Below are 23,786 nucleotides of genomic sequence, written 5' to 3'. Positions count from 1 at the left end.
AACCCTATAAATTGGAAATATTGCAGTCAGAGGTCCTGAGCCACCTTGGTCTGGTCTTGAAGGCTCTCTTATGCTTTTTCTGAGTGTCCCAGTGGGGAGTGGTCTTCTTGGTTAGTGTAAGAGTTTAGGGGCTTGGAGCTGTCTTTTTTTCTTCACCCCCTCCCCAGAGGGCACATATATCCTCTTGGTGCTAGAAGAACCTCTAATGTCCAGCTCTGGCTCTCCTCACTCCACAGTACATTAGCCAAGTACCCTATCTCTTGTTCTTGGTTACCTCCAGTGACAGGGGGCTCACTCTTAATCATTTAGTTAGTTGTAAAGAAAGTTTGGGATCTTAGAAAGTTCTTCATTTAAACATTTTTTAAAAAATGTATTTTTATAATTTTCATTTTCTCTCAAAGTCCCACAAACAAAGTCCCCTGTTAGGGCATGCACCCTCTGAGGCAGGACCTGGCCAATTCATCTTTTTGTCCCCCTGTAGTGATTAACAGAAGGCCTGCTGCACAGTTGGTGCTGTGAACGCTGTACCAGGGAGCAAGTGGTTTGGGGGTATGGTGGTTGGGGCTCAGCCTTCATCAAGCCTGGGAATGCGGGTAACCAGGTCAGTAGGTCCCACGGGTGCTGATGGGCACTGTGACCTCAATGGATTGGGTTGCCATAGAAATTGGCCATTCCTATCCCCAGGCCCATTGGTCCCTCAGGAGGCCCTGGTGATCCTTTGGGCTATTGAGCAGGTCTCCCCAGGGCCTCCCCAGCCTCACATTTTCTGAGCTGGATGGACCCCAGGGAGCATGCAGGCCACACCCCCACTGTGCAGCCAAGCAGGCTGAGGCCCAGAGGGTAGAGACCAGCTGAGGTTCACATAAGGAGCGGGGTCACAACTGCACTTGGAGCTTAGGTCCCAACCGTCAAGGGGACTTTTCTCCATCCAGAGGAAATTCTGGACTAATTCCAGGGCCTGCAGCATCCCCTGGAGAACAATGGAACCCACCCAGCTAGTGTGTCCAGAGCCACACAGATCAATGAAAGCTGACATGGCAGGGTGACCTGCTGTGTTCCCAGCACTCTACCTTGCCTCATTCAGTGATCACAATAACCCAGTCGTTTCCAGGTGAAGGAACAGGGCACAGAGAGAAGTTAAGTCACTTGCCTGAGGTCACGCAGCTGATCAGTGGCAGAGCCAGGATCTGAGCGGGGGAGTCTGGCTTCAGAGCCCACCCTTAACCGCTGTGCCCCACTCAGCCTTGCTCTCGTTCATAAAATGCTTCTGGGGGGTAGAAGAAATTTCAGGTCTGCAAAACTCTTAGCTTCGGGTCTACCAGAGCCAGAGCCTGATAAATCACGACCCACAAGTCACAGTCATGGTGATTTCTCTTTCTTACTACATTCTTACAACAACCCTGAGAGTTTGCTTTATCTCTGTGTTGCAGATGAGGATGCTGAGGCCCAGAGAGGGGAAGTGACTTGCCTAGGATCACAGAGTAGGAAGAGGTGGAGCAGGGCCTTTGGTCCACGACCCCCAACTCCACACCTGGTGTTTGCTGAGACCCCAGGCTGCTTCCCAGGTCCTCTGGGGCAGCCCCTGCCTTCCACCAGGTGAGGTGAGGACCCGTCAGGGCTGCCAAGATGAGGGAGCAGGGAAGGGTGGCCATGATGGGTGGGGAGACCCAGGCTGGGCTTGGTGGGAGCCAGGGCTAGCCAGGACCCGAGAATGGAGAAGTATGAGGCAAAAGGGTGTGGCAGGGCAATGGATATCACTGGGGGGTTTTCAGCTTGGTTCTCTGTGTTTCCGATTTCTAGACCTGCCAAATTTCTGGCTCAGAAAATTTTTTTTATTTAGCTGTTTATTGAGCACCTACTTTGTACCATACTCTGTGCTAGGTACTGGGAGCATAGCAGTGAATTAGACAGGCTGTAGCCCATGACATGAATAATATAATCACATGAATAAAAGTTTAATGAATACTGGGCTACATGTTACCTAGGAGAGGCACAAAAGTCACAGGAATTTAAACCAGTGAGAGAATTTGGGGAACACTTCCCAAGGAAGTGACTTATGAACTGAGAACTGAGGGATGCATGAGTTATCCTGGTGAAGGGGGTCAGAGAAGAGCATTCAGGCAGAGGGAACAGTACATACAAAGGCCCTGTGGCTGGAGGGAATTCCCAGCCACTTCTCCTTTTTTAGCGGCCTGCTGTATCCCTGATTTGGTTGCAATTTTTAGCACCTTTCCCCTTGGTATTAGACAATTTCAGTCTGTCATTTATTCACTCAACAAACCCTCAGTGAGCCCTCTCCTATGTGTTGAGTGCGTGGGACATAGACATGACTCAGATACTGTCCCTGCCCACGAGGGACAGAAACGGTGTGACTCAGGGGAATGTGGGAGAGCTTAGGGCTTCTGATTATGAGGTTTCTTTGGTGCTTGATCCTGTACCAAGGAAGCCCTTTATGGGTGACATCATTTTTCCCATTTTACAGATGAAGAAACTGAGTCTCTGAAAGCTTAACTTACCCAAAGAGACTAGTACCCTTCTTGGGCCTCAGATTCCCCATCTGGAGAAAGGGTTAGGGTAGAGGCTGTCTAAGGGGCCCAGGCAGCCCTGCTTGCTTCCAGAGCCCCTCCTCACTCCAGCGTCCTCTCTCCTCCAGCCAGGACCATGGGCAGCAACAAGAGCAAGCCCAAGGATGCCAGCCAGCGGCGCCGCAGCCTGGAGCCTGCTGAGAACGCCCATGGTGGTGGCGGTGGGGGTGCCTTCCCCACCTCACAGACGCCCAGCAAGCCAGCCTCCACTGATGGCCACCGGGGCCCCAACACGGCCTTCTCCCCCGCTGCTGCGGAGCCCAAGCTGTTTGGCGGCTTCAACTCCTCGGACACAGTCACTTCCCCGCAGAGGGCGGGGCCGCTGGCCGGTCAGTCGACTTGCTCTGCTAGGAGAGCTGTGACCCGGGGGAGCGGCGCCCCTCTGGGCTGATGTTTCTTTTGCTCACTAAAGGGGAAGAGTCTATGGGGTACTTGGCCTTGGGGACTCTGGGGAGTTTCCTAGAGGCTGTGGGTGGGGAAGGGGACGTGTGGTGCATAGCCCGTCAGATGCAGAGTGTAAAGGCGTCTAGAGATATAGGACTGTAGGGGGAACTGAGGCCCAGAGAGCCAGGGTGCTGCGCAGGGCAGCATAGGGAGTAGGTCTGAGGCTTTGCTCTTTGCTCTGGTCAGTCCAGAGATGGGCGGAACAGGTGGCTGGTGCGTGGCAAAAGGCACTAGGCCGGTTGGGAGGAAGAATGGAAGCTCCTCTTCAGAGGCCCACCTGATGCTGAGATGCGCCCCTTCGCCCTCTGCTGGCATTGTGGGGAATAGCAGCCCAGACAGGGATGCTCAGAAAGAGGCAGATGTGGTCCTGGAGACACACAGACATGACACATAAGCACTTGTACACTCACATGGAGCCACACACTCATGGTTACACACACAGAGTCAGCAACTCATTCAGAGACACCCATGCAAGACATGTACATGTGCTGAGCTGGAGACTCCATCATAGACACGCACACACCTCACACATAGAGACACGCTCAGGGACACGTGGGTGTGCATTCCCTAGTCACAGACACACATCCAGTGCAGATGCACACACACAAATAGCTTCATGCTCCCAGATGAAGACACACACGTGTAGTCAAAAGCCCTTCAAAGACACACACAGGACACGGACATGCTTATGAAATGGATTCATGGATACCCACAGACTCACAGAGGCACAAATGCACATACATGCAGTGAGGACACAAATACACAGAGACACACGGATGCTCATGGACCCCTCAGACACGGACACAGATCCAAGTGAGACAGACCCACAAACACACTCATTCATTAGATCGAGAAATATTTGTGGCACCTCTACTGAGTGCCAGGATTCTTCTGGCCTGGAGACACAGCAGTGTGTAAAGCAGACAGAAGCCCTCATGGGGGAGAGAAGCAAAGCAAGGCAGGTAAACTGTGCTGCGTGTCAGAAGGTGGTAACTGGTGAGAAGGAGCAGAGATGGATGGGGGGAGGAGGTTATAATTCAAATGGGGGACAGAGACAATGGAATACTATGCAGCTGTAAGGAAGAAATGTCTCTTATCCTTTGAGATGAAATGGAGGGACCTGGAGAGTGTTATGCTAAGCAAAATAAACCAGTCAGAGAAAGACAACTACCACATGATCTCATTTATTTGTGGAATATGATGAACAAAATAGAGACATGGAAGTAGAGATCAGACTGACAATCCTCAGAGGAAGGGGGAGGGGAGGGCGGGAAGAGATAAACCGAAGAACTTATATGCATGTGTGCATAACCAATGGACATAGACAACAATACTGTGAAAGGGAGGCGGGAGCGGGGAGGAGGATGTCAATGGGGGAAAAAGGAGACACATCTGTAACAAAAATAAATACATCAATTAATAAAACCAATGGGGGACAGAGAGGGCCTCTTTGAGGGGACAGTTCCGTGTTGCCAAGCTCTCTCCAGACACACAGAAGCACCCAGACAGAGAAATAGAGCAACGTCCCCTGGTGCAATTTCCTTTATTCACTGGCTCATTCATTCCGCAGTTATTTCTTGAGCACCTACTATGTAGGGCTCTGGGAATGAAACAAAGATGCCTGTTAGTGGTTCTACGGAGAAGACAGACACCAAACAGCCAACACCCAGCATCACCCAGAGCCCAGTGGGACACTCAGACATGAAGAGATGCACATGCCTTCTGCATGTCCTCACAGGGGTGCCAGACACACGGACAGTCAGACATGCATAGAGGCCCACCCCCTCTGAGTGTGACCATGCCTCTGGGCTGGGCTCTGATGGCATTTGGGAGACCAACCCCACTCCCTTCAGGGTACAGGGCCCTTTATTTATTTATTTATTTTTAATTTTTATTGATTTTTTTTAGAGACAAAGGAAGGGAGAGAGAGAGAGAAACATATATGTGAGAGAGACACACCGATCAGCTGCTTCCTGCACGCTCCCCACTGGGGACTGAGCCCATAACCTGGCATGTGCCCTGACCAGGAATTGAACTAGGATCTCTCAGTCCATGGGACGATGCTCAATCCACTGAGCCACACTGGCTGGTCAGGGTCCAGGGCCTTTTTGTCCACCCCTCTCTCTGGGCATGGCCTCTGCCATTCTGATACGCCCCACCCCTCTCTTCAGGTGGAGTGACCACCTTTGTGGCCCTCTATGACTATGAGTCACGGACAGAGACTGACCTATCCTTCAAGAAAGGGGAACGGCTCCAGATTGTCAACAACACGTGAGTGCCCCCCTTCCCCATTGTCTCTGGAGACCCCATTCCTTGGGCCCAGTCTTGGGCCAGAACCACTTCTGAGCATCCTGGACCCAGGGGGCAGCGTGACGGGTAACAGGCAGAGCCGAGCGCCAAGGCTGGCTGAGGGCCAGGAAACTGTCCTGGGGCCTACACGAGTGATAAGGAGGCAAGTGGTGGCGGCTGGGGCTCCGGGAGGGCCCCTGGGACAGGGATCTGGGTTCAGTAACTGGTCAACAGGGCATAGCACCCCAGATCCCAGACTCTGCAGAGGGGCATGTGGTCAGGGCAGAACAGGGCCAGAACCCAGGGCTACAAAGAAACAGGGCCTGAGCTGGAGGCTATGCCCACAGAGGTGCCCTCATTAGTGACCTGGGGCTGGAGGGCCTGGGGTAGCCGGTTAAGCCAGGATGTCCAGTGTAGGGGGAGGAGCCCACATTGGGAGGGTTGGGGAACCCATATTGGGCACCCAGTATGAGAAAGTCAAGTTTGGGCATGTGGACACAATGGCGGGATAGGGTATGGAGGGCAGGACTCCCTGGCAGGCGTCTGGTTCACCTCCAGGGACTCCGCCTTGGGGTAGGGCATCCTAGAGCCAAGCTGGCCTATGGCCCATGCCAGACTCTGGGGCCTCTGTGGACAGGGGAGCAGGGGTGGGTGGGGGTCCTCCTCCTGTCCCCCCTCTTCTTTCCCTGCCTAGGGTGCTGTGGGAGGGGGTGCAGCGCCTGTCCTGGGGCGCGGTGCCGCCTCTGGGCCATGTGCCCAGGGGCGGGGGTGGTGGAAGGCTACGGGGTGGGGTGGGGTGGGGTTTGCTCTCACAGGAGTGCTGGCAGGGCAGGGCAGAGCCTGTCCCCGCTGCGTTGCTGCCCTTGGCAGCGCTGGCTGTGCCCCCCAACCCCTGCAGCCTGGGGCCCCCCATTCCTGGCCCGCGCTTGCTTCCTCCAACCCTCTCTCAGCTTCTCCCTCTCTCTGCTTTTCTCTCGCTGGCCTTAGGAGGAAGGTGGATGTCAGGTGTGTACATACGTTGTGGGCGGGCTGGGTGGGGGCACTTTGCTGGTGGGGGTGGGGCTGCTGTCTGCATGTGGCTGCGTCCCTGCCTGTGGTCCTGGCTCCCTGGGCTGCCTGCCACCAGCTCCCCGGCTTATGTCCTCACCCCCAGCCAGTTTGACCAGGTCCCTACTTGAACCCCAGGCTGAGAATGGGGAGGGTCCTCCCATCTCCCCTGTTGCTCCCATCCACCCTCCTAACTCACCCGCTCCTCATTCTGACCCATCAGCCCACACTGAGTGCCCGCTGCACGCATGGCCAGCGGGGCCCGCTGGGGCCTGGGTGGAGAGGCCTCGTCCACGCCTTCCTGGGGCCAGAGTGTGGCCAGGAGCCAGCCCAGTCCAGGCCAAGCAGCAGGCAGAGGGTGGGCCCAGGGTCAGCCCAGGCGTTTGGGCCTCTGCTGTGTGCCCCGCCTGGAGGTGACCACAGGGACTGGGAGTTCCAAGCAGGTCCTTGGAGGAGGAACAGAGTCACGTGGCAGGTGGAGGCAGTGGAAGGCAGCCCTGGCAGAGGGGCAGCTGGTGGGAGGGGCAGCGCTAGAGGGGCTGATAGCTTTGGGGCTGTGGAAGGGTAAGAAGGTTCTAGAAGACAGAGTAGAGTTGATCCATGAGTGTCCTCGAAGGCCTGGCTAAGGAGGTTGGATATCTCCACCCTCTCCCAGCGAGTCTTGCTTGTTCATGCCTCCCTGCCCTTGTGCATGCTGTTCCCTCTGCCTGAAATGCCCCTGTCCCATCTCTGCCTGGCAAACTCCTATTCACCCCTCAGGGTCCAGATGAGGACTGCCCTCTCTGTGAGGCAAAAGGGAAAAGAGGTGCCAGGTGCCGTTCCGGGCATTTTTAACCTGTGTCCCTAAATTCACTCAGCTATAATCCTGCCAGGGCTGTAGTGATGGGGGGAGGGGATGTGTCTATTTTGCAAAGGAGGAAACTGAGGCTCAGAGATGTGGAGGCCCTTGTCCAAGGTCACACAGCTTCCAAATAGCAAAGCCAGGATTGGAACCTGGGCAGCGGCTCTCTCCCTGACTCAAGCTGCTCTCCCTGAGGGAGGGAGTTTTCCCACCTTCTGCCCCCTTGTTCGTCCAAGTCCTAGGGTCACTGCAGGTCTCTCATGGTTCCCGCTGTTTGCATCTGCCTGCCCCCAAACTGGGAGCACCTGGAGGGCTGCTCTCCGGTCCGCCACGTTTCTGGGTCTTCCTGTCATCGTGGCTCGGCACGCTGGGGGTGTCCCCTGGTGCAGGTGGACCAGATGAATGAACAGGAATGGACTAGCACCGTCTGTTGTGCTTTGTGTGTGAGCCAGGTTTCATGCTGAGCGCTGTGAGTGCATTGTTTTATTTATACATCACCACTGCCCTGGGAAGTGGAAATGCATATTTGCTCCATTTTACAGATGAGGAAACTGAGGCCCAGAGAGGTCACACGGTTAGCGGTGGCAGAGCTGCGAGGGGCAGGTGTGACCCGTGGCCCTTGGTGGGGTTCTGTGGAGGTGCAGAGGAGCCAGGGGAGGGAAAGGCCGTGCAGGGGAGGGTGCATCTGGTTGGAGGCTTTGAAGAACTGGGGAAATCTCAATGGGGAGGGCATCTTGGGCCAGGCTTGAGCAGAGCTGCCGCGGGAGGAAAGGCTTTGGAAAGTTTGATTCTGCATCTTCACCCAGAGGCCCAGCGCAGCCCTCGCCGCTGCTCTGTCCACTCCTTCCCTGCCCTGCCCCGCCTCTGGGGCGGGCTGAGTGGGTTCGCCCAGCCTGGTGCTCTCAGGACAGCAGTGATGGAGCCCTGGCCATGGGAAGCCCTGACTGGGGTGGGGGTGAGTCCACAGTCCTCCCTCACACACAGTGCTCAGCCGCCCCCTCCCCTGACCAGCCTGGAGGAGGCAGAGCTGGGCAGGTTCCCGGTGGGGAACCTCCGGCCGTCTAAGACCTACAAAATCAATGCCAGTTCACATCACACACCTCATCGAAGGAGCCTGACCAAATATAGCAGGCTACTTTTTTTTTTTTTATCCTCACCTGAGGACATTTTTCCATTTTTTGTTCAGGTAGAGCGGGAGGGAGAGAGAGGAACAGAGAGAGAGAGAGAGAAACATCGACGTGAAAGGGACACATTGAGTGGCTGCCACCCGCACGACCGACCAGGGCCGGGGACAAACTGCAACCGAGGTACGTGCCCTTAGCGGGAACCGAACCCGGGTCTCTCAGGACCGCAGGCCGACGCTCTAACCGCTGAGCCAAACTGGCCAGGGCTAGCAGGCTAATTTTTAAGTTGATAATTTTGTTTAACTTGATAATTTTGTATGGCCCGTGAATGATGTTAAAAATACCCAAATGGCCCTTGGCAGAGAAAAGGTTCCCCACCCCTGCATTGGAGAAAGAGGAGGGATAAAGGGATTGGGGGTGCTTATTGGAAGGTGGGCCACCCAAGTTTGAGGTGTTCAGGTCTCATCTCTCACCCTCCACGTCCTTCCATCGTTATTGCTTAGGGTCCATTATTGTTTAATCTCCCTGCCCCCTGCACTACCCCCCACCTCCCCATATAAGTGAGGGACTTTTCCAGTCTACCCTGGGCTGGGTGTCAGGGGAGATGGAGAGCGTAAGGATGAGCCCATTTGCCGCTGAGGTTTGGCCAGGGCTGGCTGGTTGGGGTGGCCTGGAGCTCCTGCTCCCAGATCTTCATGCCATATGGCCCCGAGTCCTAGACCCTGGGTGCTCTGTGGCCCTGGGTCTGAGGACGCCCGCTGGGGTCTGAGGTCTGACTTCCCAGCCCTGGTGTCTGAGTCTCAGGAGTCAGGGCCCCTCTGGGTCTGACTCTGGGCTGCTCCCTGAACTGCCCCTTCCTCCCACCCAGATTCTAGCAGCTTCTTTGGGGGAGCTCTCCAGCAGGCACTAACCTCTGCCAGCCTGCCCTGGGCACTCCCCACCATGAGGCAAGGTACACCTTCCAGCCCTCCTCCTATATCTGCCCTCGCCTCACCCTGCCCTCTCCCATGTGCCATGTGCCCAGGCCTCAGGAAACTTGCCTGCTTGGGCCATGCCCAGGTGCCAAACTTGCCTGCAGGCCCCCGAGTGCTTCTCTGGCCAGTATAGAAGCTCCCGAATGGGCATAACTTCTTAGGTTCCGAAGCTGCCACCAGCCTGATTCACATACCAGCCCGGCCAGGGCAAAGATTAGGATCCAAAAAGAGGGTCCTGGGGCTCAGACAGGTGAGGACAGTAGCCTGAGGTCACACAGCTGGTGAGCAGCAGTTGGAATCATATCCCAGGGTCTTCTGGTCCTTCTCTTCTGGCCACAGGTGGCAAGGTGAGGGGTCTGGCAGGGAATGTCTTATTCCCTTCCTTCTTTCCTGGGACTAGGTCCCAGGGAAGGTGCCAGATTGCATGAATCTGCTCATCCTGATAGATTAACCAGCTGTTACTTCCGAGGTGGGGCCTGGGTTGGTGTCCCTGCAGGACTGGAGTGGTCTGGGAATCTGTGGGGCATCTCCTGTAGGAGCAGCCGCAGGCCCTTGGCAGCCACCTGCGGCAGGTTTGAGTCTCCCAGACCATAGATTTGGGAGGATGGGGCTTGATGGCTCCATTTCCCAGGTAGGTAAACTGAAGCTCAGATGATAATCACAGTAATTGTCTTATTGAAGCTGAAGCTGGCTTGATACTGACTGATTGACACACTTTGCTGCAAGGGAGATTCTGTGGAAAAGGAAATAAAAAGTCTTATTTCCTTTTTAAAGATGAGGAAACTGAGACCCAGAGAGGGCAGGGTACTTGCCCAAGGTCACACAGCAAATCCTTATTGGAAATGGACTGAGCTTCTTTGGTTTTAAAAAACTGTTTTGGAGCGTGGGGAAAGGGGCACCATTGAGATACAGATTCTTTTTTTGTTTTTTTTTTTAGCCAAATCAAGATATTAACAGTTTATGCACAATGAGCATCTACTGTGTGCCAGGCTTTGTGCTGGTATTTTACATCTTCGGAGGGATGCATGAGTATCCCCATCCTACAGATGAGGAAACTGAGGCAGGGACAAGGTCACGCAGCCTGCAAGTGGTGAGCTGGGATGGTACCCAGGTTGGTTGACTCTGGTGCTCAGGCTCTGACACCTGTCGAGCTGGGGCCAGGCCCTTTAGTGAGATTCCTCTGCGCCACCCTTCCTGCCCTTGTGAACTAAAACTCACACTGGGCTGGGAGCCCAGACTCACCTGTGGGCTGATGTCGGGGAGCTAAAGGCTCTGTGTGCTGAAGTCTGGTTAATGTCAGCAGAACTGGACCCCCGTTGCTTCTGGGGTTTCTACTTGCTTGGCCTCTGGGTACATGCTCTGCCGGCCTTCCATTCTGAGTTGGTGGCTGGGGGCTCCCCAGAGGCTGGTCAGCTTTCAGGCTCTGGTTCTGTCAATCTGCCTCATGTAGCCTGTGACCTAGACCTTGGCCCAGTGCCCTGCCCCCAGCCCCGCTGCCTCCTCCTCCACTTTCCCCTGGCTTCCCTGAGGGGCTCTGAGCCTTGGGGGGCCTGAGGAGGGAGGCTGCAGGTGTCCTGGAGGCCTGCTGGGTCTGGCTGCGGGCACTCGGGGGCCTGGTTCTCACGCTGGCTCTGCCACTAAGTTGCTCTATGGCTTTGGGAAAATCACCACCTTTCTCTGTGCCTTATTTTCCCCACTGGTGAAATGAAGGCTTTGGACTGGAACATCTTAGCTGTTCCCTGTGACTTGAATCCTTGCATTGGAGCTTTGGGCAAGTCTCGGTGCCTCTCTGTGCCTCGGTTTCCCCAACTCTACAAAGACAGTGCTAGGTTACCCCAGCCTGGGTGCTGGGTGTCCCTGGGGCTGGTTTCCTGGTCTGGAGGCTGATCCCAGCCTTCCTCCCTCTCAGGGTGGCCTTGAGGGTCAAGTGGGGCAGACAAGAGTGGGCACCCCTGGGCGGGTGCACAACAGGTGGTGGACGGAGGTCCTGGGCGTCCAGTGACTCCTTTCCTTGAGGTGGGCCTTGCCCCCTTACTCCGGGGCCCCCCTCTCCTGCGGAAGCTCCCACGTGGACGGTGTTCACGCCTGAGTGTGCGTCAGCCATGGCACAGCGGTCGGCCTGCACAGCCCTCGTCATGTTGCCTTCACCTCAGTCCACCCAGAAGGGACCCTGCCCCCTCCGGTTCAGCCGCATCCCCTCCCCCACGGCTGAGCCCCCGTCTGGGTGATCATACTCCCCCAGGTCCTTGGAGAGGTCCCCCAGCCCCGTACTCTCCTGGCCTCAACTTCTCTGTCTTCAAAATGGGTTGAAGAAACTCAGGTGAACCAGGGATGTGGGTTCAGATGCAGCCTGTGTGACTGTTGGCAAGGGCCTTCCTCTCTCTGGGCCCTGCGATGGGGAGGGAGCACCCTCGGCTCGCTGTGTGTCTCCTCGGGTCGTGGCGAGGCCCAGAGGCGTCCTTCCGGGCCGGAGTCCAGCAGCTCTCAGGCCTCGTAGGGCAGAGGCCTTCTTATCCGGCAGTCAGGAGCCTGGGCCTGCTGTGGCTTTGAGCACAGGCCTCTGCTTCTCTGGCGTCAATCTTCCCATCTGCACAGTGGGGGCAGGGGGGAGCCGGACCCTATTTCCCAGGCATCCTGTCCATCGCCCCTACATTCCTCATGGACCCTCTCCCCAGCCCCTTGGTTTGCTTTGGATGCGAGGCCTCTGTGGCTGCCCCCTCGTCTCCCATCCCCAGCCCCGCCTGGCTGTCCTGCTCTCTCCCTCGCTCCTGCCTCTCTCTCTCACCACCCCCATCTCTGCCTCTTCTTTCCTGTTGGGCTCTCGCTTTCTCCTCTCTCCTCTGTGTCTCTGGACCCCCGCTCCAGCCAGACCTGGTTCACATTCAGATGGCTGCAAAGGTACTTCGCCCCTCCCTACGCCCTCCCAGGCCCAGGGGACCCGACCATGTGGGGAGCTCCTCCTGCCCCGGTCCCCAGCACCTCTTCCTCCTCGTGGGGCAGTTAGTGTAGGAGTGCCCTGGGCGTTGGGGCTCCGCCACCAGCCCCCTCTGACATGACTCGCTGTGTGATTTCGGGCAAGTCCCAGCCCTCTCTGGCCTCAGTTTCCCCTGTGGGTGGGCAGGTTGCAAGAGGACGCCTGCCTGTAGTTTTTAGCCAAGGAGCCCTTTAGGTGTGACCTGTGATTTGTGACAAAGGCAAGCGTTGCTCTAGTTGGCAGGGTTGGCACCTGGATTGTCATCAAGCCCCAAAAGGGCCACCCCTTGCCTCCACCCAGGTCTCACCAGCTCCCAGGATTGGACTTCCAAATCTCAGGGCTTGGGGAGGCTTTCATGGTCTGATTTGACACCATCTCGGACAGGAATCTTCTCTCCTGCTATAACTTGCTTGCTTCCCAGAGACCAGGAGCTCCCTACCTCACTTCCAAGGCAGCTCTTGGCAGCTTGAGATGGCTTGGTCTATCCGAGGGCAGCGGGATCACTTCCCAATCCAGGACTCTGCCTCTGGGAATTCAGGCTTCCGGCTGACCAAGGGCAGCCTTACCGTGGCCCTGGACAAAGCCCGCCTGAGTGAGCTCTGGCCAAGAGGCATCTGGGCCAGAGAGAGGAAGGGCTCCAGGCCAGCTTTGCCTGGCAGGTTGCGGGGCCTGGCCCACTGCTCCCTGTGCTGTCCTTGGCCTCAAGGGCTCCAGCACAGTGCCCCTGACCATAGCAGGCACCGGCCACTGCTGACGACTCCCTTCTCCTTTGTTCTCTCCCTCCCCCGCTCAGAGAGGGAGACTGGTGGCTGGCCCACTCGCTCAGCACGGGGCAGACGGGCTACATCCCCAGCAACTACGTGGCACCCTCCGACTCCATCCAGGCTGAGGAGTGAGTATGGACTCTGGTTCCTGCCTGCTCACCGTTGCTGCCGGTCCTGGGCTGGGGTGGGAGGCCTGGCTGCTAGGGCTGCAGCCACCTCCCAGGCGGAGGCCCTGTGGGTGGGCAGAAGCTCGGACCACCAATACCATCCCTCCTCCCTACCGTGCCAGGTGGTACTTCGGCAAGATCACCAGACGGGAGTCAGAACGGTTACTGCTCAATACGGAGAACCCGAGAGGGACCTTCCTAGTGCGAGAAAGTGAGACCACGAAAGGTATGTGTATTCCTGCTGGCCAGTGGGAACTGAGTCTTTGTGGTCGTTTGAGCTGGGTGTTGCAGAATGAATAGGAGTTTGGTGTATGGAGTGAAGTGGTAAGAACCCTCCAGGTGGAGGAAATCTCAGGATCGAAGGCAGAGAGGTACATTTGAGGAACACTAAGTTATCTTGGGTGGCCAGAGGTGCAGTAAAAGAGGACATTTAGCCTCTCTGGCCTCAGTTTCCTCAGATGAGGAATGGGCAGATTGTCAGGAGAACTGGAGGTCACACAGCTAAAGGCTTGTTCCCAGCGTGGGTGCTAATACAATGGGCCCCTCTTCTTCCCCTTCTTGGGGGGCCTCTGGGGCTGGACTGGGTCCTGGGACCTGGCTTTTCCCTTCCCTCTGCAGTCCTGGCCCCTGTTCTTTTGTCCCTTCCCCCAGCAAGAGAATGCAGGTATGTATCACCCATATCACTGCTTTCTCTCCAGCCCCTCTGCACGTGGGTTGCAGGCACCCCATCACTATGGCAACGAAGCTGAGCCACTTCCTATGGGCCTGGGGCTCAGCAGGAGATGGGAAAGCAGATCATCCATGACACACATGTGCATTCAGGAGCGATCGTGTAGCTGTGCATGCCATGTGTGTGCACGTGGGAGTGGAATTGTGCGTGTTGCTGCGTGGGAGGAATTGCTGTGGGTTTGTCTTCAGGCCTGTGGGCCTGGGGAGTGTGTACCTTCGTGAGCAGGCAGCCACTGGGCACAGGCTTGCCTGTGTGTGTGCACATGTGGTCAGGGCCTGGCTTCAGGCTCAGGCCTGTGGCTTTCATGTGCACAGGGCCTGGGCCATCAGCAGGAAGTCACTGTTGTCCCATGCAGGCTGAAGGGACCTCATTCAAGTCCCAGCTCGGCACCTGACTTGCTGTGTGACCTAATGCCCAGCTGCTTTTCCTCTCTGGACCCCATTTTCCCTTCTTTACACAGATTTTAACCCCTACCGGAGGACTGTCCAGAGAGTCTGTGGCCATGGGGGCTGGGCTTCTAGCACGATACCTGTACACTGCCTCCAAGGAGGGCTTTCTCTGGCCTCTGGCGCTTCTGCTCCCGCCGCCCCCGCCTCTGGGGCTCAGCCTTGGTCCCTGATGCCTCCGCCTCTTGGGCTCAGGTTAACAGAGGTTCCTAGCAAGGCCTGCTGGGCGGGAGGAAGTTTGTCCAGCCCAAAGCTTTTCCAGGCTCAAGGAAAGCAAGGAGTAGGCCAGTATGGCTGACTCAGCTGAGCATCAGGCCATGCTCATCACATGGGCTCCTGCCCTCGCCCGCCGCAGCCTCAGCCCACCACCGGCTCCTACCTGAGCCTGGAGCCTTCAGGAAGTGGTGGGACACAGACAGTGCTCCTGAGGGCAGACCTGGAGAGGGGAAGCAGTTAGTCTGGGGACACACAGCCACTTGGGGCCCTTTCTACACTCCCAGAAGACATTTAATTGAGCACCTACTATGTGCTAGGCCCTCTTATATGTAGTCTTATTGAATCTTCCCAGCAGCCCTGTGAGTAGGCCCGTTATGCAGAGGAGGAAACTGAGGCCCAGAGAGGGCAAGCGACTTGTTCAGGTCACAAGTTGGGATGCTTACGCAGGCCTCAGAAGTCTTGCCAAGGCCAAGGGTGCGTGGCACAGCTTTCTGGCCAGGTGCCCCTTTGCTGCCTTGGCCCGTCTCGGTGGCCGCCTCAGAGGTGGGTTGAAGCAGACCTGGCTGTGCCCTGGAGCTGCCGACCTGGCTTCCCTCTCCCCTCCTGTGTCAGACGGGCACAGAACTGTGCTTAGTGCCCTGTGGGCGTGACAGGCGGGGGTCACAGCCGCTCTCCGGCCCTTTCCTGCAGGCGCCTACTGCCTCTCAGTGTCCGACTTCGACAACGCCAAGGGCCTCAATGTGAAGCACTACAAGATCCGCAAGCTGGACAGCGGCGGCTTCTACATCACCTCTCGCACCCAGTTCAATAGCCTGCAGCAGCTGGTAGCCTACTACTCCAGTGAGTGCCCCCCCGGGGTGCGGGCAGCTGGGCAGGGGAGAGCCAGGCGCCTGGCCTGGAGCTAGGCCTCTGCGGGCACTGGGGCGTGCATCTCAGCCTCAGCTGCAGACCCGGGGAGGGGGCTGCCACATTGCAGCAGAGAGCGAGAGAGGGGGAGAGGGAGGGAGGCAGAGGGAGGCTAAGGGAGGAGATGGAGGCAGAGGGAGGAGACAGAGGCTGAGGGAGGAGACGGAGGCAGAGGGAGGAGACAGAGGCAGAGGGAGACTGAGGGAGGAGACGGAGGCAGAGGGAGGAGACGGAGGCTGAGGGAGGAGACGGAGGCAGAGGGAGACTGAGGGAGGAGATGGAGGCTGAGGGAGGCTGAGGGAGGAGACGGAGGCTGAGGGAGGAGATGGAGGCAGAGGGAGGAGACGGAGGCAGAGGGAGGCTGAGGGAGAAGACGGAGGCAGAGGGAGGAGATGGAGGCAGAGGGAGGAGACGGAGGCTGAGGGAGGAGACGGAGGCAGAGGGAGACTGAGGGAGGAGATGGAGGCTGAGGGAGGCTGAGGGAGGAGACGGAGGCTGAGGGAGGAGATGGAGGCAGAGGGAGGAGACGGAGGCTGAGGGAGGAGACGGAGGCAGAGGGAGGAGACGGAGGCTGAGGGAGGAGACGGAGGCAGAGGGAGACTGAGGGAGGAGATGGAGGCTGAGGGAGGCTGAGGGGGAGACTGGAGCGATGAGGAGGAGATGGAGGCGAGGGAGGAGACGGAGGCTGAGGGAGGATAGGGAGGAGAGGGAGGGCAGAGGAGGAGACGGAGGCTGAGGGAGGAGACGGAGGCTGAGGGAGGAGACGGAGGCTGAGGGAGACTGAGGGAGGAGAGGGAGGCAGAGGGAGGAGACGGAGGCAGAGGGAGACTGAGGGAGGAGACGGAGGCAGAGGGAGGAGACGGAGGCTGAGGGAGGAGACGGAGGCAGAGGGAGACTGAGGGAGGAGATGGAGGCAGAGGGAGGAGACGGAGGCAGAGGGAGGCTGAGGGAGAAGACGGAGGCAGAGGGAGGCTGAGGGAGGAGACGGAGGCAGAGGGAGGCTGAGGGAGGAGACGGAGGCTGAGGGAGGAGATGGAGGCAGAGGGAGGAGACGGAGGCAGAGGGAGGCTGAGGGAGAAGATGGAGGCTGAGGGAGGAGACGGAGGCAGAGGGAGACTGAGGGAGGAGATGGAGGCTGAGGGAGGCCGAGGGAGGAGACGGAGGCTGAGGGAGGAGACGGAGGCAGAGGGAGACTGAGGGAGGAGATGGAGGCTGAGGGAGGCTGAGGGAGGAGACGGAGGCAGAGGGAGGAGACGGAGGCTGAGGGAGGAGACGGAGGCTGAGGGAGGAGACGGAGGCAGAGGGAGACTGAGGGAGGAGATGGAGGCTGAGGGAGGAGACGGAGGCAGAGGAGGAGACGGATGCTGAGGGAGGAGACCGGAGGCAGAGGGAGACTGAGGGAGGAGATGGAGGCTGAGGGAGGCTGAGGGAGGAGACGGAGGCTGAGGGAGGAGATGGAGGCAGAGGGAGGAGACGGAGGCAGAGGTGAGGCTGAGGGAGAGACGGAGGCAGAGGGAGGCTGAGGGAGAAGACGGAGGCAGAGGGAGGAGACGGAGGCAGAGGGAGGCTGAGGGAGAAGATGGAGGCTGAGGGAGGAGACGGAGGCAGAGGGAGGAGACGGAGGCAGAGGGAGACTGAGGGAGGAGACGGAGGCTGAGGGAGGAGACGGAGGCAGAGGGAGACTGAGGGAGGAGATGGAGGCTGAGGGAGACTGAGGGAGGAGATGGAGGCTGAGGGAGGAGACGGAGGCAGAGGGAGACTGAGGGAGGAGACGGAGGCAGAGGGAGGAGACGGAGGCAGAGGGAGACTGAGGGAGGAGACGGAGGCAGAGGGAGGAGACGGAGGCTGAGGGAGGAGACGGAGGCAGAGGGAGACTGAGGGAGGAGACGGAGGCTGAGGGAGGAGACGGAGGCTGAGGGAGGAGACGGAGGCAGAGGGAGACTGGGAGGAGGGAGCAGAGGAGGCTGAGGGAGGAGACGGAGGCAGAGGGCAGGAGACGGAGGCAGAGGAGGCTGAGGGAGGAGACGGAGGCAGCGGGAGGCGACGGAGCAGAGTAGACTGAGGGAGGAGACGGAGGCTGAGGGAGGGAGACGGAGGCAGAGGGAGACTGAGGGAGGAGATGGAGGCAGAGGGAGGAGACGGAGGCAGAGGGAGGCTGAGGGAGAAGACGGAGGCAGAGGGAGGCTGAGGGAGGAGACGGAGGCAGAGGGAGGCTGAGGGAGGAGACGGAGGCTGAGGGAGGAGATGGAGGCAGAGGGAGGAGACGGAGGCAGAGGGAGGCTGAGGGAGAAGACGGAGGCAGAGGGAGGCTGAGGGAGGAGACGGAGGCAGAGGGAGACTGAGGGAGGAGATGGAGGCTGAGGGAGGAGACGGAGGCAGAGGGAGGAGACGGAGGCTGAGGGAGGAGACGGAGGCAGAGGGAGACTGAGGGAGGAGATGGAGGCTGAGGGAGGCTGAGGGAGGAGACGGAGGCAGAGGGAGGAGACGGAGGCTGAGGGAGGAGACGGAGGCAGAGGGAGACTGAGGGAGGAGACGGAGGCAGAGGGAGACTGAGGGAGGAGATGGAGGCTGAGGGAGGCTGAGGGAGGAGACGGAGGCTGAGGGAGGAGATGGAGGCAGAGGGAGGAGACGGAGGCAGAGGGAGGCTGAGGGAGAAGACGGAGGCAGAGGGAGGCTGAGGGAGAAGACGGAGGCAGAGGGAGGAGACGGAGGCAGAGGGAGGCTGAGGGAGAAGATGGAGGCTGAGGGAGGAGACGGAGGCAGAGGGAGGCTGAGGGAGAAGATGGAGGCTGAGGGAGGAGACGGAGGCAGAGGGAGGAGACAGAGGCAGAGGGAGACTGAGGGAGGAGATGGAGGCTGAGGGAGGAGACGGAGGCAGAGGGAGGCTGAGGGAGAAGATGGAGGCTGAGGGAGGAGACGGAGGCTGAGGGAGGAGACGGAGGCTGAGGGAGGCTGAGGGAGACTGAGGGAGGAGACGGAGGCTGAGGGAGGAGACGGAGGCTGAGGGAGGCTGAGGGAGGAGACGGAGGCAGAGGGAGGCAGAGGGCGGAGAGGGAAGCAGAGGGAGGAGACGGAGGCTGAGGGAGGAGACGGAGGCAGAGGGAGGCTGAGGGAGAAGACGGAGGCTGAGGGAGGAGACGGAGGCAGAGGGAGGCTGAGGGAGAAGATGGAGGCTGAGGGAGGAAACGGAGGCAGAGGGAGGCTGAGGGAGAAGATGGAGGCTGAGGGAGGAGACGGAGGCTGAGGGAGGAGACGGAGGCTGAGGGAGGAGACGGAGGCTGAGGGAGGCTGAGGGAGACTGAGGGAGGAGACGGAGGCTGAGGGAGGAGACGGAGGCTGAGGGAGGCTGAGGGAGGAGACGGAGGCAGAGGGAGGCAGAGGGCGGAGAGGGAAGCAGAGGGAGGATGCCCACGTGCACAGCCCATGTGTGTCATGAGTGGCTGTTCCCTTTGGGTGTCGGGCTGCCCAGGTGGCTGGAGTTGAAGAGTCACGGGCCTGTGTGAACCCATCTGGGGGCCGAGAGGTCGTGGCGTGTAGCTCTGGCCTCCTTGTGCAGGTGTGGCCTGTCCTGGGAGTGCCTGCTACCCCCACCCCACAATCCCCTCTGTTACCCGGGCCTCCTGACTCCCTCCAGCAGCTGTGACTTCTCGGTCCCCTCGGCCATCTTTGCCACATATTCTGCACCCTATTCCCCCTGATCAAACCCTCCAGGGCTACCTTGGAGGCTTAGAATAAGGACCCTGATGTGGTCTCTGAGGCCTTGGGCAGTCTAACCCTGGGCTGCCCTCCCCGGTTCACCTCCCTGCCGCCCCCAGGCCTCCTTGAAGCTGCTCCAACCAGCAGCCGTTCTTCCCGAAGGGCCTTACACAGGCAGGAGGCACTGTGTCCTCTGCTGGAGTGCTGTCCCCAGTTAACCAGTCACCCTCCGGCCCATGCGGGCCCAAGCACCACTTCCTCCGGGAAGCCTTGCAGGACTCCCTCCGCCCACCTGCTGTTGCACGCACCGCTGTCCTCTGTCGCACATGTGGTCCTGGTAGTCGAGTAAGGGACGTTGGGCTCTCCCTGGACTGTGAGCTCCCAGAGGCTAGGGTCCCACTGGACTTGTCCCTAGTGGGTCCCTGGTACCCACCTAGCTGGCCACCCCTTACAGTCTGATGGATGAATGACTCAGTGAGCAGATGCATGGGGCAGTGTGAGCCAGTGTGAGGTGAGGGCGTATACACACAGGTGTGGATGCTTGGCCTCACAGGCGTCCTGGGTGTCCCCGAAGCCTGTGTGCATACGACGTGTAGGTCTGTACACATACACTGTGGGACCGGGAGGCCCCAGGGCAGGTGCCAGGCCTGGACTCCACTTCCGTGTCTCCATCTTCAGAATATGCCGATGGCTTGTGCCACCGACTCACCACTGTGTGCCCCACATCCAAGCCACAGACTCAGGGCCTGGCCAAGGACGCCTGGGAGATCCCCCGGGAGTCGCTGCGGCTGGAGGTCAAGCTGGGCCAGGGCTGCTTTGGAGAGGTGTGGATGGGTAAGTCCTTGCTCCTACCTGTTCAGAGGAGAACACAGGCTCCCGGGGGGGGTGGGGGGGCTTTGGTGTCCCCACCTGAGAACCAAGCAGATGTCCATCCTGTCTGGCAGCTCAAGGTCCCCTTCATCCCCCTTCCCTTTACTTCCCAGAGTCTCATTCGCTCTTTTGAGCAGTAGGCCCTATTTTAAGTATGAGGCTCCCCCAGTGGTGGCTGGCACCCAGGCGGACTCTGGCCTCTCAGGCCCCTGCAGAGGGATTGGGCGTTGCGTCTCTCCGATGATCTGCCAGGCGGTCTGGGCCAGGTGGCTTCACTCTGAGCCTTGATCTTCCAGGCTGTAAAATGGGGCTGGTAGAGTAGGCCCCGCAGTGGGGTAGTGTGAGAACTCCGGCCCGGCATGCATCCACACGAGAGCCCTGGGAAGAGAAGCCGCAGCTCATGGAGGGAGTGCTCTGGGCCTGTTAACAATCTCCTCTCTGACCCTGGAGAGATTGCAAACCGTCCTTGCAAACAAACACCCTGCAGCCCTGACAAAACCCAGGCCCCTTCCGCTGACTGGTTGCTGCTGACACAGGAATCTTGGAGGTTGGGGTGAGGTAGGCTGAGCCTGTGGCTTCAGCGGAGGCGTCCCAATGTCCTGTCTCCAAAGGTGTTCTTCTGAGCCACTGTATTCACTTGGCATCGGCGTCTCCCTTTCCTCCCTTAGAGGAAGAGACGACGGAGGAGCAGAGGGTTCCTGGGCGGAGGGCACTGTGGGCGCACAGGCCTGGAGGCCGGAGTTCAGGCCAAGTCGGGAAAAGAGAGGTGTTGGCTTCGAGCTAGGGCGAGGGTAGAGGGATGAGAAGCCAGCTCCTAAGCACATATGCAAATTGAGGATGTGAGCAAACCCTGGAGAGGTCCCCGGCAGCCACTCATACCTGGCTTGCTGTGCAGTGACCAGTGGGGGAGGTTTTCCTTCTTCCCTGTTGCTCCAGGTAGACTTGTGAAGCGCCAGGTGCATATCCCCAGATGGACTTGAGCCCCAACCCTCAGATGGGGGCCCAGACTGGGAGGAATGAGCCCCAGACCTCTCAGCCTTGGCCCCATTCATTTGCTAACACCCAAGGCACCTTCTTTGTGCTGCTGTGAAGGAACATGATCACCCAGAAAAGAGCAATTGAGTTGGGATCATGGTCTCCCATCCCAGGCTAATGTGGTGCTTTTTGGGACTTGTCTAAAAATCATAGTCGTAACAACAGCTGCTATTTCTTGAGCATGTACCAGAGACTCATTTATTCCCTGTAATAGTCCTGGGATGGAAGCATCCTGTTCTTGTGCCCATTTTACAGGTGGCTACTCTGAGGCTCAAAATGGCAAGGGAGGCAAGAGCTAAAATTGGTACCCGGGCAGATCCTGGGTCTCTGTGGGATGGGAACTGAGGTAGCCTGCACCCCTCCCCACACAGGCACCTGGAACGGCACCACCAGGGTGGCCATCAAGACCCTGAAGCCAGGCACGATGTCTCCAGAAGCCTTCCTGCAGGAGGCCCAGGTCATGAAGAAACTGAGGCATGAGAAGCTGGTGCAGCTGTATGCCGTGGTCTCTGAGGAGCCCATCTACATCGTCACAGAGTACATGAGCAAGGGTGAGACCTGGGGACCAGCACCAAGATGCGGGCAGCCTCTGGCGAGGCTACCTCGGAATCAGGTGCTCACCAAGGAGCAGGTGGGGAGTGCTTTACTGCCCCCCAGATTTAGAGTGTACCTCTTTAAAGGTGGAATGGAAGAGAGCTAACTTCTCCTGTCGATGGAAAGTTAAAACAAAGATCACCTTTCTCGTTTCATTTTGTTTTTAATGATTTCCCACAATGCATCTTGTCTACCCGAGTTTGCTGGTTTTCTAAAGCCATTTGCCATGTTGGGGCAGGAGACCGCTGCCCAGCCATCCAAGCCGAGCCACATCAAGCCCCTGGCTTGACCTTTACTTAATTTTAAAATTAGTGAATTATTTTGAAAAATTCAACTATTCGTAGGCATAATTTATATGTTATAAAATACACCCATTTTAAGTGTCCAGTTTCATGAGTTTTAACACGTGGATACTCTGTGTATTCCTTATCACAATCAGGATATAGAAGATCTTCATCACTCCAGAAAGTTCCCTTGCCCCTCTGTGCAGACAGTACCCTCCAGCCCCAAACTCAGGCAGCCACTGACACGTTTTTTGCATCCTAGATTTGTTTATTCTAGAGCTTCATTTATATAATCTTTAAAAAGAATTTTTTTTTCTTTATTGATTTTAGAGAGAGAGGAAGGGAGAGGGAGGGAGAGAGAGATAGAAGCATAGATGAGAGAGAACATCAATTGGCCGCCTCCTGCATGCCCCCCACTGGGGATCGGGCCCACAACCTGGGCATATGCTCTGACTGAGAATCAAACCAGCGATGGCACCACCAGGTCCATGAGTAAGCGCTCAACCACTGAGCCACACCAGCCGGACCATTTATATAACCTTTTACATCTGAGGTTCTTCCTTGTTGTGTGTTATCGGCAGTTTGTTCCTTGGTTTTATTGCTGAGCAGTGTTCCATCGATGGATGGACCATCGTTTCTGTTCAGCTGGAGGTGAACATTGGGTTGTTTCCCATCCTGCTTGCCTTTGAGTAACAGACACTGAGTGAGACTACATTCCGAGTGCGTTTACATACAATCTGCAGCGCCGGCTGCAGTGAGACCAGCCACCCCGTTGGATAGGACCTGGGAACCCCTGCTTCCTGGCTCAGGGAGGACAGGGTGGGTGCTAGAGCTGCTATCTCTCTGCCCAGGGAGTTTGCTGGACTTTCTCAAGGGGGAGACGGGCAAGTACCTGCGGCTGCCTCAGCTGGTGGACATGGCTGCTCAGGTGAGTCCGCCCCTCTTCCACCCTTGGCTTCGGGCACTCAGACTCACCTGGTTCAGCCAGTTCTGGCCTCTTGGGTGCCCGCTCCGGGAATCTTGCTTTGATTGCCTTCACACTCACTGCTCTCGCCTTGTGTGTTACTGGGACCACTTATAATGCTGCAAGTGGTGGTTCTGCTGAGCACTGGTCCTGCTTTTGTGCGAACAGCATTTAGTGTAACCCAACTTCACGTGCCGAAGAACTGGGAAGGGCAGGGCGTTCGGTTGGCTCTCTATCCTGGGGACGACCCAGCCCCGAGTGCATGCCCTGCGAGGTGGGGAGGGCGTGGGTGGCCCCTGAGCCAGCCCCGGGCTTTGCCGGCAGATCGCCTCAGGCATGGCGTACGTGGAGCGGATGAACTATGTCCACCGGGACCTCCGTGCTGCCAACATCCTGGTTGGGGAGAACCTCGTGTGCAAAGTGGCTGACTTCGGCCTGGCTCGGCTCATCGAAGACAACGAGTACACAGCCCGGCAAGGTGGGCAGGGTCTGGGTGGGTACCATAGTCCATGGAAAGTCATGCCCCTTCTCTGAGCCTCAGTTTCCTCACCTGTCAAATGGGGGTGGGAATGGTACCTGTCTGACCTTTCTTGCTCCTGTAGGTGCCAAGTTCCCCATCAAGTGGACAGCTCCGGAAGCCGCCCTCTACGGCCGGTTCACCATCAAGTCAGACGTGTGGTCCTTTGGGATCCTGCTGACAGAGCTCACGACAAAGGGGCGGGTGCCCTACCCTGGTAAGAGAGCTCCCCACAGCCCATCGTCGGTCCCCCACCCCTCTGCCCTGGTGACCTGAGACAAGCCAGCCCCCCTCCCAGCCTCAGTTTCCCCCTCTGTAT

At 58.0% G+C, this 23,786-nt stretch overlaps 1 protein-coding gene across 2 annotated transcripts in view; it reads left to right on the top strand.

The window, feature by feature from the left end:
* Positions 1 to 23,786, top strand: part of SRC (SRC proto-oncogene, non-receptor tyrosine kinase) — a 63,183-nt gene that overhangs the window by 36,967 nt on the left and 2,430 nt on the right. Inside the window, exons 2-13 of one of the 2 annotated variants that reach the window (XM_036245148.1) lie at positions 1,431 to 1,596; positions 2,654 to 2,914; positions 5,201 to 5,300; positions 6,306 to 6,323; positions 13,072 to 13,170; positions 13,332 to 13,435; positions 15,292 to 15,441; positions 19,882 to 20,037; positions 21,480 to 21,659; positions 22,838 to 22,914; positions 23,275 to 23,428; positions 23,553 to 23,684. In XM_036245148.1, the coding sequence (XP_036101041.1) occupies positions 2,662 to 2,914; positions 5,201 to 5,300; positions 6,306 to 6,323; positions 13,072 to 13,170; positions 13,332 to 13,435; positions 15,292 to 15,441; positions 19,882 to 20,037; positions 21,480 to 21,659; positions 22,838 to 22,914; positions 23,275 to 23,428; positions 23,553 to 23,684 (1,423 nt within the window). In that variant the 5' untranslated portion in view covers positions 1,431 to 1,596; positions 2,654 to 2,661. The remainder of the gene's footprint in view (positions 1 to 1,430; positions 1,597 to 2,653; positions 2,915 to 5,200; positions 5,301 to 6,305; positions 6,324 to 13,071; positions 13,171 to 13,331; positions 13,436 to 15,291; positions 15,442 to 19,881; positions 20,038 to 21,479; positions 21,660 to 22,837; positions 22,915 to 23,274; positions 23,429 to 23,552; positions 23,685 to 23,786) is intronic. The other variant, XM_036245149.1, reaches the window with a different exon arrangement.

Source organism: Molossus molossus, unplaced genomic scaffold, assembly GCF_014108415.1.
Source record: "Molossus molossus isolate mMolMol1 unplaced genomic scaffold, mMolMol1.p scaffold_m16_p_6, whole genome shotgun sequence".
In the NCBI taxonomy this organism is placed as follows: domain Eukaryota; kingdom Metazoa; phylum Chordata; class Mammalia; order Chiroptera; family Molossidae; genus Molossus; species Molossus molossus.
The sequence above is the reverse complement of the archived record's forward strand: the minus strand, read 5'-3'. Positions and strand labels throughout refer to the sequence as shown.